This window comes from Pogoniulus pusillus, chromosome 10 (assembly GCF_015220805.1).
Source record: "Pogoniulus pusillus isolate bPogPus1 chromosome 10, bPogPus1.pri, whole genome shotgun sequence".
Taxonomy (NCBI): domain Eukaryota; kingdom Metazoa; phylum Chordata; class Aves; order Piciformes; family Lybiidae; genus Pogoniulus; species Pogoniulus pusillus.
Window position 1 is genome coordinate 28294079 of NC_087273.1, and position 14535 is coordinate 28308613.

At 40.8% G+C, this 14535-nt stretch overlaps 1 protein-coding gene across 1 annotated transcript in view; it reads right to left on the reverse strand.

The window, feature by feature from the left end:
- LOC135178814 (dynein axonemal heavy chain 5-like) overlaps positions 1 to 14535 on the reverse strand; it is a 196248-nt gene that overhangs the window by 22630 nt on the left and 159083 nt on the right. Inside the window, exons 72-73 of the mRNA XM_064150074.1 lie at positions 13989 to 14336; positions 9303 to 9491 (exon numbers count right to left, since the gene is read on the reverse strand). Of these exons, the coding sequence (XP_064006144.1) occupies positions 9303 to 9491; positions 13989 to 14336 (537 nt within the window). The remainder of the gene's footprint in view (positions 1 to 9302; positions 9492 to 13988; positions 14337 to 14535) is intronic.

Below are 14535 nucleotides of genomic sequence, written 5' to 3' on the forward strand. Positions count from 1 at the left end.
TATCAGCAAGGTTATTAATCATATTTTAATCACAGGGACCCATGAGTTTGTCGGACAGAATGTCCAACAAATAGGTGGCAGCCAATTATGCTAATGCTTTGCAGTGTGACAGTTCATTTTACAGACTGAGTTAATGTACTTCTTCCTGTAAAAGAGAAAAAAACTACAATCAGCTATCACAAGACCACAGCTGAGACAATAAATTCCTTTGGGATAGTTTACACAATCAAGTATTCTGATTCTTTTTTCATACAAAATCAAAGGAAAGCTTCTGCTTTCTGAAAATGTCACAGGAATTGATAATTCTCCCTCTGTCAAAAAAAAAAAAAGTTTGATTTATTCCCCAACCCCCCCCAATAATATTTGGAAATCTACTGCATACCACTACTATGAAAGAAGTTAGACAAAATATAGTCTACACATTTTATCCTTTAAATAAGAAATATATTTCTTTTGTAGTCTATTTTGGGGATCATTTAGTGGAAAAAATTCTCCTATTTGAGAAAATATTTTATGGAAGATATTGCTAATGTGGTTATTTCCCTGAATATTTCTATTTTTCACAGTATCACAGTATCACCAAGGTTGGAAGAGACCTCACAGATCATCAAGTCCAACCCTTTACCACAGAGCTCAAGGACAGACCATGGCACCAAGTGCCACGTCCAATCCTGCCTTGAACAGCTCCAGGGACAGCGACTCCACCACCTCCCCGGGCAGCCCATTCCAGTGTCCAATGACTCTCTCAGTGAAGAACTTTCTCCTCACCTCGAGCCTAAATCTCCCCTGGCGCAGCCTGAGGCTGTGTCCTCCTGGTGCTGGCCACCTGAGAGAAGAGAGCAACCTCCCCCTGGCCACAACCTCCCCTCAGGTAGTTGTAGACAGCAATAAGGTCTCCCCTGAGCCTCCTCTTCTCCAGGCTAACCAATCCCAGCTCCCTCAGCCTCTCCTCGTAGGGCTGTGCTCAAGGCCTCTCACCAGCCTCGTCGCCCTTCTCTGGACACACTCAAGCATCTCAATGTCCCTCCTAAACTGGGGGGCCCAGAACTGAACACAGTACTCAAGGTGTGGTCTAAGCAGTGCAGAGTACAGGGGCAGAATGACCTCCCTGCTCCTCCTGACCACACCATTCCTGATGCAGGCCAGGATGCCACTGGCTCTCTTGGCCACCTGGGCACACTGCTGGCTCATGTTCAGGTGGGTATCAATCAGCACCCCCAGATCCCTCTCTGTCTGGCTGCTCTCCAGCCACTCCGACCCCAGCCTGTATCTCTGCATGGGGTTGCTGTGGCCAAAGTGCAGCACCCTGCACTTGGAGCTATTGAACCCCATCCCACTGGACTCTGCCCATCTGTCCAGGCGGTCAAGGTCCCGCTGCAGAGCCCTTCTGCCCTCCAACCCAGCCACAAAGAGAAAATAATATCAATATTTCAAAATACGAATGTACTGATAGTTTCACTAGTGAATTCTCAGCATGTAAACATTCTTCAGATTTATTTTCACATACCTACAAAAAGATCTGCAACGTTTTGAATAATGGAGTGAACCAATGATGAGACATTTGTTAATCCATCCAATATATGCTTGCAACACTGAGCCTGGAGCACCAAGCATAACCAGATATGAAAACTGAGAATAGTTACACACTTCCTTCCTTATTGTATATGAATCAATCCTGACCTTCAGTGAGATTTACGAGGTGTGACATAGTGCCTTTCCTGGAAATCTTTCTCTTAAGATTAGTTTTAAATACCAGCTCTGAGGTATGGTTGACTAGTTTTGTATTAGAATTATTGTCAAGCACTCAGATTACTTACTTCTAGTGCTGTATTTATTATGACATAAAGAGATGGATACCAACTGGCAGTAAAACAATCTCCAGAGAGAAAGTTCACTAGCCAAAATAACCTTTCTGAGATTAATATACTAATTCCATAAAGCCTACTTACAACATCTCTTTTCATTATGCAAACAGCTGCCAGCTAACATAAAACAAAGTGATTTAAGACAAGAGTAACTAAAATCATAATCTTAATAGCTTTGTCCACACGAATTGGCAATGCATTTATCTACTATGTCAGGCTCCTCTATGCATCTTTCTTAGCTGTCCTCAAGTCACCAACTCCTTTGTTACCACACACTTCATAGGATATTCAGCAGAAAAGTGTTTGCCACATACATGTAGGAAATGCTGTTCTTTTCAGTTAGACTTGGTTACTTGCTAATATTCTTTGTTAGCAAAAATAGGACTTTGATCATTCTGTGACATGGTCTAAGTAAGAGGCCTGAAAGACGAGCTCATGGTGTGATAGTGGTCCTCGACCCAGCTGTATACACAGATGTAATCAACGAAATCTGTAGAAAGAAGCTAAAGCTTTTTTGGCTGGGTGACCACTGCATCTGGTAAGTAAACCAGAAGCACCTTACAAAAGCACCTACATTAGTGGCTCCATTCAGATTTCACTTTTTTTTTTCCAGCACAACACTAGCACTGAAAAGTAGACTTCATGCACACAAACTGGCTTAGTTTCAAATTAAAGCCAAAAGGCTGACTTAAGGGAGTCTAACCTACTGCAAGGACTATAAGTATTCAGCCTACAGACCCAGACTAGAGTTAGACCAAAGTAAATTTCCCAGTAAAATATCCACTGCAGGCCTGGGGTCCTGAGATGAACTCCTAATTCTATGCAATACTTGCTAATGTAGTCATAGCCTTAGTAGAAGATAAGGTGAAATCAATACTACATAAATATTTAATGAAAAAGACATGGCTACTTGGGTTAAAAGCCAACCTCCAATACAGTGCAGTATCTTCAGAATCTCTCCATCTATTCCCTAGCAAGCTGTTTTTCAAGCTGCAAGGATCATTTTCATTATAAACCCCTCTGTGTGACAGGCTGACATTTACTCTTGCATCTACCTTCACTCACAAGACTAGACCTAATAATTTTGCCATTAACCTGTTACCTGTAAGGCAAGATCCAGAAAGAAAAGTGGTCATGAAAGCCTCTGCCTTAGGAGTGAAAAAAATGAAGACATTTTTCAGGCCAGAAGGAAGGATTATTTTTCTCTGTGTCAAAGTGGAGTCTGATAAAGCACACAGAAGTGACGTCCTTTGTTTATAGTCTTTTGGGTGGACATTGAGTCAGTTGACTAGAGAGGAAACATCACATGAAAACAACAAAAGGAGTACATCTTCTGGGGTAAAGTGGCTTCTTTGTTTTGAGAGATATTTCTGAAGTCATTGCCAAAGGCTAGTAATTTAGAAGTTAAGGCCACCATGTGACAGCCTGAATTTTCTCTTTCTCTGGATTCATAATGTATCAAGAGAGAGTACAATCTGGAGCTCTGAATATCAGCAAATAATTGGTTTCAGTACCATCTGTCTCTAACCTATTCTGCTGTGGTTTTAACTGTCAGCAGATTCACTCCATACTTTCTAAAGGCAACCACAGAACCTGATCAAAGACACTGAAGGCACCTGCCACTTCTGCTGAAGAATATTTGCTTTTAATTATCTTACTTTGTTTCCTAATTTTTTTGCTCCTTCTCTCCAGAGATATTATCTCTATATCTGGATTTCCAAAGAGCACTACATCACAGCCTTACTGGAGCACAATATTCTTCTAAAAGCAAATCCAAGCTGTGTCACTAAGACTAATGAATGCTTTTCATTTTACTGCTCCTATCCAATGAGGCATGCATAAAACCACTTTTTGACACACTCCCTCAGTGCCTTACAATTTAGTATATTAGTTTCATTTGTTTCAGGGCTGCAAAACTTATCTGGTGTGTAATAATGTCATGAACACAGGTAGGAAAGTCCTGAATGACCAAATGTTGACTTAAGTCGACAAACAACAGAACTCATCTCTTTCCCTTTTTTCCTGACATCACTGGAATAATGGAATCCATTTCAGTCCTTATATTTGCAAGCTTAATTTCATCTGCCTATTACATTGTAGCTTCTCTTAAAGTCTGGTGCTTCTTCCCACAGAGGACATCTAGACTCATTTCTTTTCTGAGCTGACTAATTAAATTCTTGGTTATATGTTATGAACATATTTTTTTTCTTGTGATATTTTAGACATTCTCCTTTTTTTTTTTTTTTGTCAGTTTATGCAACATTCATTTTAGAATGTAGCCTTCTTTACAGCTTCCTCTTGCCATCTTTGCCTTTTCTAAGAGGTTCCAGAATAAAAGAGCTTCAGTTAAAAGAGAAACATGTTTGATACAGACTTCTTACTGTAGTAGAATTATCCATACTCCTGGTTCACAAACAACTGCAGCAAAGAGGGAGAACTAAGTATTTATAGCACAAAAAGGAAATTCCCCTCCAACAATGAAAACATTGATAAAACCTAAATCAGTCCTAAGATCTGGAGAATGAGAAAAGGGTATCAGGCAAATGAAGAAGGAAATACTGAAGAATCAGGAACAGGAAGAAGTAATGCCAAATCTCATAACACAGCAGAAGTAAATTCTGAAGCTGTAGTGCAGCTTAGACGTTTCTAACACTTTTTGCATCCAAAACGAGGTACAGGAGAACACATTATTAGCAATAAATGATGGGATGATGTTCTGTACGTAGTCAGTGCAAAGGAATAACTACCATGACACAGAAACAAGGTGCAATTTTTAGATGGCTATGTGGAAAAGTACCATGTCATCCATCAGCAATATGAACTGAAGTAACAGCACATAGAGTGGTGTGATTAATCAAAGTGCTATTCACAGATCAAGATGTACAGAGCCTGAGAAAACTAGAAATCACCAGCAAGAGGTAGTGTCTACGCTTATTGATAAGAGAATGAAACAAATTTATATCCTGAGCTCAAAATACATAAAATCTAAGGAAAAAACCAGGTCCAACAGGACATCCTCTGACTATGCCTCTTAAGAATAAGAAAACACGGGGTGGGGCAGCAAGCTGTTGTTAAAGAATTAATACTTTATACTGGTTAGTCCTGTACAAACACAAATCTCCTTACTTGAATTATAAGAGAACAGCTGTCAAGCAAATTGAAGCAAAAGATGTTTCCTTAAAGCTCGGAGAAGTTGTTACAGAAGTGGTACAGAAACAAAGAACAATCTAACTGTGAGCATCATTATGAAGATGATTGCTTATAAGAAAATGAAAACCTGCATGTATGATTGGCAGAACATGAGAAAAGACAACAGCCTGTCACGTTACTGGATGATGAGAGTGAAACAGCAATTAGTGGTGAATTTTTTGTACAGTCACATGGAAAAGTATGTATTGTACCCAAATACAGTAGTAATACAGAACTAAGTTGAGAGTGCAGGGGGGAACTTCTAAAATAAACCCTCCAACCCCTTTGTTGTTGGCTACAACTCCTGGCACTGTAACCAGTTGTCTCCAAAGCCAAGACACAAGAAAGTGACTAAAAAGGGAGGCCTGCTCTATGTGTGTTTTGTGTGAATGATCTGGGAGATTAAACCAAGAAGGAATGAGAGTGAATGAGACCAAGATCAAACAGAAGAAATTACAAGGGGGAATAGTATTTCTTCTAACTGCTTAGAAAAGAAATTTGGATTAGACAAGCATATGTGCATTTCACAAGACCAAAACACACTGAACAGATTTCCCAGGGGTAAAATTTGGTTACAATATAAAGTCCAGTACTACTGCTGTTTTCTGAGTATTACAAACTCTTCAGAAGGGAAAAAAAGGTGACAGTTTAACAATGGAATGAAGAAATATTCCTTTGGAGGATTTCACAAACACATTGAAAAAAAAATAGCTCAATACACATATTACAAACAGGGCAAAACCATAGGTGCTACCCAGGCATAAAAAATTAGTTCCATTAAAAACCTTTTCTCTAATAGGAAGGATAAGGGAAAAGGTGTAGATTCTAGATGTAGAGCTAAGGTGTACATTATTAAATTAGTAAGTAAGTGCTGTTATTATAGTTACTGTAATTTTATTTGCTATTTCTAATATTTAATTACTGTTAAATCATAATGTGAAAAATAGAAAACTGACTCATTTTCAAAGAAAATTCTACAAACAAATTCTTTATATGCCATCAATGGAAAACAATAAGCAGGTGAAAGAAAAAGAGAGATACAAGCAAGTATGGATGGAAATATAACTGCATGGAGAAAGCCTTCAGGAAACATCACCAAAAAAAAGCTGCTGCTTGTAAGTAGCCATGAAGGAATGAAAAGAGAAGTTCTGAGCCAAATTCTGACAGTACAGAAGAGGCTATTTATGTAAGACATATTACATTGGAGATGAATAGTAGAACAGAAGACAGGAAATAATGTCAGGGCTTCAACACTACTGTCTGTAACCTAAGTAGACATTCTAAATTGGCCAGAGAAGAAAATAAAGTATAACATAGCAACCCTACATTCTGGGTACTCTGCAAACTTGGACTGTAACCAAGGGGAAAAAAAGCACTATCAGTGCAAAACAGGGTTGTAAATAATAAAATCATGGGAAGTGAGAAGTTTTCAGCAGTTTCTGTTCACAAAATAAATGGCAAGACACAATATCCTACTTACAAAATCACGCAAACTGACGCTGGATATTTCCTCTTAAAGAGACCATTAACCAAAAATGCATGCAAAGATTGATAAATATTTGTTATGCTTCAAACTTCAAAAAACATGGGGCATGAAAAGGTCATGGATAAAATCTGGTATTCATAATAAGAGTAGGTAAACTGTAATTATTATAAGATCACTGGTTGTTGTGGAGGGCCTGTAGGACCAAAAGCAGGCTTGTTTATGCCTATGCCAATGCCAATGCCATGCCTGGACATGTTTTTCTGCCAGGACCCCTGGTTGTAAACAAGTTGTGTAAGCCCCACATATCCAGCTCGTGTCCCATGTGATCCCCATATTTGGAAAAGTCCAGGCAAGAGCTTCTGCCTATTATGGTAAGGTTTGGCTGACTGCCAACCTGATTGGTCATTCTAGTGGCCAAAGGGACCATTAATCTTGGCCCACATTCAATAAATAGGGGTGCACAGGTAAACAAAGTGCTCAGTTCTGACTCACCTGCTCAGCTCAGACCCTCAGGCACAGACCCTGCATAGCTCAGCCACTCAGATGCTCAGAGGCCCAGACCTCATGCTCTGACTCACTCGCAGCTCACCTGCCTGCGTACCTTTCTTGCAGAGCTCATTTAAGCCTGCACGTATATATATATATATATATATTTATGGAGCCTATAGCCTCCTATGTCAGCTGTGCACATCTGCACGCTACGGCGTTATCAGGACCAGATCCTGTATTGCATTTACCTAAGGAGCTCAGACTCTCAGCAGCCGCACACTTTGCATGCCTGCTGCCTATCATTGCCTGGAAACAGCCACTGCCACTGAGATAACCAGGAAGCAGACCCTGGAGTGTCTGCACACACACATGGCCTGCTAGCTGTGACAACCATGCCAGAGACAGCATGATATTCTCCTGCTCCTCAGATCCTGCCAGCTGAGAATTCCTGGACAGAAGCATCCAGAAGAAGCCAGCAGCACCAAAGGCAGAGATCACCTCTTCGCCAGGAGAAAAGGTCAGAAACCTATTTCCCCAGAAGCTGGCAAGATTCATCCTTTCCCCTCAAGCCAGGAGGATTCCAGCCTCAGAGTCCACAGGCAGAGACCCTGGAGAATTGGACATTCACACAGGCTGTGACGCAGCCCCAAAGGGTGATTAATAACTGATGAGTTGTGAGTAAAAGCTTTAATACCTCTGTAATGTAAATTGCCTCTGCCACAGAGCAGAATCAGTTTCAGCCCGCTCTGCCAGGCAAATAGCATAGATATCCCAAGCAGCATTAAGCCACAGGGCAAACTCCTCTCTCTGTTTATAGTTTGAATGTTTGCTAGTTAATTAACAAATTTCTATACATATTTTACCCTAGATTGTTTTCATAACTGTGTACTGACCTTTAATATTAATATATGACCTGGACGAGGGGATTGAGTGCAGCATCAGTAAGTTTGCAGATCACACCAAGCTAGGAGCAGGTGTGGAGCTGTTGGAGGGTAGGAGAGCCCTGCAGAGGGACCTGGACAGGCTGGATGGGTGGGCAGAGGCCAGTGGGATGAGATTAAACAAGGCCAAGTGCAGGGTTCTGCACTTTGGCCACAACAACCCCAAGTAGTGCTACAGGCTGGGGACTGAGTGGCTGGAGAGCAGCCAGGAGGAAAGGGACCTGGGGGTACTGGTAGATAGTAGGCTGAAGATGAGGCAGCAGTGTGCCCAGGTGGCCAAGAGAGCCAATGGCATCCTGGCCTGCATCAGGAACAGTGTGGCCAGCAGGACAAGGGAGGTTATTCTGCCCCTGTACTCAGCACTGGTCAGGCCACACCTTGAGTACTGTGTTCAGTTCTGGGCCCCTCAATTCAAGAGAGATGTTGAGGTGCTGGAACGTGTCCAGAGAAGGGCAACAAAGCTGGTGAGGGGCCTGGAACACAAACCCTGTGAGGAGAGGCTGAGGGAGCTGGGCCTGTTTAGCCTGGAGAAGAGGAGGCTCAGGGGGGACCTCACTGCTGTCTACAACTACCTGAAGGAGCATTGTAGCCAGGTGGGGGTTGGTCTCTTCTCCCAGGCAACCAGCAATAGAACAAGGGGACACAGTCTCAAGTTGTGCTGGGGTAGGTATAGGCTGGATGTTAGGAGGAAGTTGTTGCCAGAGAGAGTGATTGGCATTGGAATGGGCTGCCCAGGGAGGTGGTGGAGTCACCATCCCTGGGAGTGTTCAAGAAAAGCCTGGCTGAGGCACTTAGTGCCATGGTCTAGTTGACTGGCTAGGGCTGGGTGCTAGGCTGGGCTGGATGATCTTGGAGGTCTCTTCCAGCCTGGTTGATTCTATGATTCTATGATTCTATACAGTGGTTGCGGGTGGTGAGAGTTCAGAATATTGAGATTAATAAATCTATATTTTTATATCACAGTATCATCAGGGTTGGAAGAGACCTCACAGATCATCATAAAATTATCTCACCCCAATTAATTTATCCCCTCCGCCAAATAGGCATAGGGTCTGAGAATCCCCCTCCATAACACTGGTCCTTCAGAAAGAGGCACCAGTGTCCTTCTTTAAGATACTTAAGAGGGAAAGAATTTCTTAATTTTCTGAGTCAAGGTGACTAAGTGGATGATGTTTCTGAATATTTTAGGTGATAAAGCAAACCAAACATAAAATACTATGCACAATTCGCAGAGCTTTTAAATACACATGCCAGCTGAATTTAAGAACAGCAAACCCCATAAACCATAGAGATACATACATAAAGCATCTGTATCTAGAAAGTGGCATATACCTCGTGAGGGTTATAATCTGGAGGTAGCTTCTCTAGCATCTCATTGGCAAGACGCTGCACCACTGCTTCTCGGCTTTCCCCTCCTCCAGTGCTGCTGTCTTTGGGCTGGATGCTCACTATCGTACTTAAGGTCTCATTAGCCAGGTTAGTCTGGTAAGTTATATCTGCATTAGGGTGAAGTCCAAATACCTTACAGAAAAAAAAGGGGGGGGGGGGGGGGGGGGGGGAGACATGGGGGGAAAATTGTAATTTTCATTAAAAAATTATATCAATGAAAGAATGGAAATAGATAAACAAGGAATAAAACCCACAGTAGATACATATAGGTCAGTGGAAGAACACCCATTTAACTGACTAAGGATCAAGACCAAATTACATAAACCCATTAACACAGGGTGCATATATGACAGTGTTTTCATTCATGTGAGTGGAAGCTTTTGAACCGATTGTCTCCACATAGTAGGCTTTGGATCATACTGTGGCAGGCTTTCAGGGGTTAAAAACAGATGGCTTTCCACTGGTTCAGACTAGAACTTGTTGGAAAAATGTCACATGTGAACACTGAACTCTCATCACGAGCTCCTTGCCTCTCCAGACCTCTTGGTGTTGTACCAGCTCAAATAGATGCCACTAATAATCAGACCAGTTACTAGTTCTAAGACGTTTTTTCACTCATAAGGCATGCAGTACAGTGAATAAAACACTGTCCATATTCAAAGCACCTAAAGATTCTATGACTGATTATATATTTGGGATATTTTACAGTTTAGCTATTTTTGGTTTAAGTCTCTCATGTCTAATTTCCCCCTTTTCTGGAATTGGATTGTTTTATTTAAGATACAGCTAGCACAGAATTACTGCAAAGCTGCCCTTTGTCTGGATGATAATAGCTTTCTCAGAAACTTCCACTGAAGTATCAGTAAGTCTATAATTGTCAAGGTGACAACTGCAACTCTTCTCCAGGAGGAATTGTACAGTGACTTATTTCACAAGCCCTCATTTAATTATAGCTATCAACTATTTCTTACAAACTCTGAACCACTGATCCAGCAATGCGGAAGGTCTCATTTTTCATGTTTTTGTATTTACATTGGAATTGGTATATTGCAGGAAGACACTTATAGCAACCCACTTTTACATACTCTGAGGATTACAGATCACAGTATCACAGTATCACCAAGGTTGGAAGAGACCTCACAGATCATCAAGTCCAACCCTTCACCACAGTGCCCAAGGCTAGACCAGATAGTATCAAATAGGCCATATGTAATACTATTGTGCTTGCAAATTTAGAACCTCAGAGTCAAGGCATAGAAAAGGCTGTACCTGTGACAAAACTGGGAAAGCTGCACTGATTTACACCAGTTGTGGATCTGATCCTTACAATGGCAGCACAAAGAACATACTACTGACCCAATACTGTGTATGAGAGAAAGTGTGGCTTGCAACTACCATGAAATTAGGTTCCAAGCAAGATCTGAGACATTTTACACATAGCACCTTACCCTGAATATTTAGAGCTGTAAAAACTGAAAGATCAATTCACTTTATCATGAATGAAGATATACTCCTTCCTGCTTTTGCTCTTATGGCATAAGGGTTGCTTTTATTCAATTGATTTCATGCCCAGTTCAGAAACATAAAAAGTATCTGCTTTTGTGACTGTAAATTCACAAATATAGCCAAAGACAGGGATGTTATGTGGGAGATTACTTTGGGTCCTATCATTCATGCAAGTGACAGGTGAGAAAACAAGAACAAAGAAATGAGAACAATAAAGCAGTAGGTAGACCAAGATCCTGGATGTCCTGTCAATTAACCAAGAGGCTAAATTTCTCATCTTTTTGGTCCAAATCTCTGTCCATTTTGATTAAAGAGGTGATGTTACACTCTGTCTTTCCATTTTTTCTTAACCTGACACATTTTCAAAACCAAATGCTAAAGCTCTATACCCCTCTGAAATCAGTCATTTTCAAAGGGATTGCTGAACTCAATAGCCCTTTTTCAGAAGTCAGTGTTTATTTGGATCAGAGGTTGAAGTTTCATCAAAAGAGCAAGGGTACTGCAATCAGACTTGTTCAGTCTTCCCTTCTTAACCAAAAATGGGAAGGGGAGGAAGCAAAGATACACTGTTTTGACTAGCACAGTATCTTTTGTGGAATAAAGAAGACTGGGAGCTTAAAAGTTTAAAGGTTTCCATATGCAATTTTGACAGATTTTGGAATGACAGAAGAAAATCAGAGCTTTCTTCCTAACCTGTGAAAATCTGAAGGAGGAAAAGATGTTTAATTCCTGGACTTGATCCTATTTACATAAAAGCAAAAGGTAAAATTCCCCTATGTCAAACCACATATATATTTTTTTTCAAAGGCATCAAAATACTTTAAAAATGCATTACAGTGAGGTGATATAGATTCCCAAGTGTTTAGAAAAGGCACATCCCTGAAAGTGGCACCTGAAATCTGATGCAGTCAGAGGAATCACTTCATGAGTTGGTCTCATATGGATCCCGCTGCATTTACCCTCAGCTTGGCAAAGGTGCACCATTGGCAGCACAAAGACTCTTTTACCACCTTCGGATATTCTAAGGTTTTCAAATGTACTTTATAACCTTGGAATGTTCTTTCTCTCTCAGACAGCACATCATCAGTATCAGAAAACTATTTTTTCTGTTCTGTCTTATTTATCTTTAATAGAACATAGCTCCAAAGGCATTTATCAACCTAACAGTAGTAAGACAAAAATCCAGAGCATTCACTTCTGTTTCACTTTGGACTAATTTCCTCTCATATATATATACTGGAGGAAGGCAAAAGTTGTTGTCTTCCAATCAATGAGACCACTGCAGTATATCCACACTGGATCATGTAAAAGCGGTTGCCAGGAACTACTCTGCACCCTATGCCATGAATTTATGGCAATATCCAAGTCCTCCTGATATCAAAATGGAATAATCTCCTAATTATAAACTACACAATGAGACCATGTACCTTTTAATTTTCTATATTCTCAGTTTGCATGTCTGCTCAATCCCATACAACTGCAACACAAACCAGTTTCATTTCAGAGCCATCTAATTCACACAGGATCACACAGAAACATCCAGGTTGGAAAAGACCTTCAGGATCACCAAGTTCAATCTATAACCCTACTCTACTAAACTGGTCACCTCATATGGCCAACATTTTGATTAAGCATGACTTCTCTTTCTTCATTTGTTGAAAACTGGAATGATGTTTGCTACCTTCCACTCTTCAGGAAACTCCTCCAATCAATACTTTCAATACTCATATGAAGTGACCTGACTACCATCCTCCAGGTTCCTCAGCACTCATGGATGCAACTCACCATGAACATACATTTGTTTAATTGCTCCCCAACGTTGTCCTCTTCCAACAGAGGCAAATTCCTTGTTCTAGACTTCATCTAGAGGACCTAGTATTCCTAGTGGCCAGTTTTACTTGTAAAGACTAAGGCAGAGAAGGCATATATTTTTCATATAATTTCTCACTAGTTCTCCTGCCCCATTCAGCAGTGGACTCACATTTTCCCTAGTCACCTTTTTGCTGATTACATACTTGTAAAATACTTTCTTGTTCCCCTTCATATTCCCTGATAGATTTGATTCCGTTTTGGCCTTTGCTTTCCTAACCTTATCTCTGTTAAGACTGGATGGTAGGTCCACACTTTTGCTCAGTCACCTGTCCCTGCTCCCACCTCTTGTAAATTTCATTTTAATGCCTGAATTGAGCTACAAGCTTACAAGCCACCCAAGTCTCCTGTTGCCTTTGAAATCCTGATTGTTAGGATGGATCATTCTTGAAGTTGCAGGAGGTGATTCCTGAATATAAACAAGTACTCTTGGACTCTTCTTTGTTCCAGGGTCATATCTCACTGGATTTTTCCAAGCCTGGAGGAAACCTCTGCTTTCCTAAAACCCAGGGCTGTGGTCCTGCTTTTTGTCCAACTCCCTCCTCTTAGGATCTTGAAATCCACCACTTGTCATTAAAGTCAAGGTTGACTCCAGATTTAAGACCTCCAACCAGTTCTTCCTTGTCTGTAAGTATCAGGTCCAAGCAAATTTGTTTCCTTGTTGGCTCCTCAGTTATCTGTGGCTGGAAGTTGTCATTAATGCACTCAAGAAATCTCCTAGACTGCTTAGACTGTGCTGTGTCACCCTTATAGTGTATCTTTAGGGTCACTGAAGTCCTCCATGAATGTGAGACTATTCCCCAGTGTTTGAAGAAGTCCTCATCTGCCTCTTCCTGATGAGCAGATCTATACCAGATAACCACTATAATGAGCTGCCTGCTAATCTTAATTTATATATTTATGGATCTGGAAAATATACCTGATGCACTCTTTTACAAAGTCATGCTGTAAAGACAAGGGGTAATGGATGTGAGTTGATACTGGGGTGATTTGGAATGGATGTCAGATTTTTTTTTCATCATTCAAACTATTAGCCATTGGAATAAACTCACAAGGGAGGTGGTGGAATCTCCTACAGTAGACAGTTTCAAGGCCCAGCTTGACAGGGTGTTGGGCCATCTCAGTTAGGTTATACTCTCACCCTGAAAGGTTGAACTAGATGATCTTTGAGGTCTCTTCCAATCTGGTATTCTATGAATCTACGAAAATTATTTATCTGACAAGTTCTCCCTTTAATATATTGAAGTATTTTACCTCAGGTGTATCAATCACTGGCAATTGCTCGATGTACTGCAGATAGTCTTCAACTGTTTTCCCTTTTGGAATAACATAATCTTTATAGAAACAGAATTTTTCACTAAACATATGTTCTCCAAACCACACTCTGGCATATGTATTCAGCAGTGCCTTGTCAAGGTCATCAGTTACACGGCCACCATACTGTACTTCTCCAATCATGTAGCGAACGCAGCTCCAGTTCACTCCACGCTTAATGTCCATATCATCCAAATGATTCTGAACAAATTGCACACTGGCTGTGAAGTCTGCCTGATTAAATTCATAAGGAATATTCCAGCCCAGTGGACCAAACTTTCGCCTTTCCTGTAAAATAGATAAAAATAAAGGGCTGATGGGTAGTAATTGTGAAGGAAGCACTGTTTTTGATGGGTAGTAGTTGTGAAGGAAGCACTATTTTTGATGGGTAGTAACTGTGAAGGAAGCACTGTTTTTGCAGAAGAATATAGGAAACGTGCTAAGAATGCAGGAAGATCACCTGGGACTGTATTTCACCAATATGAAA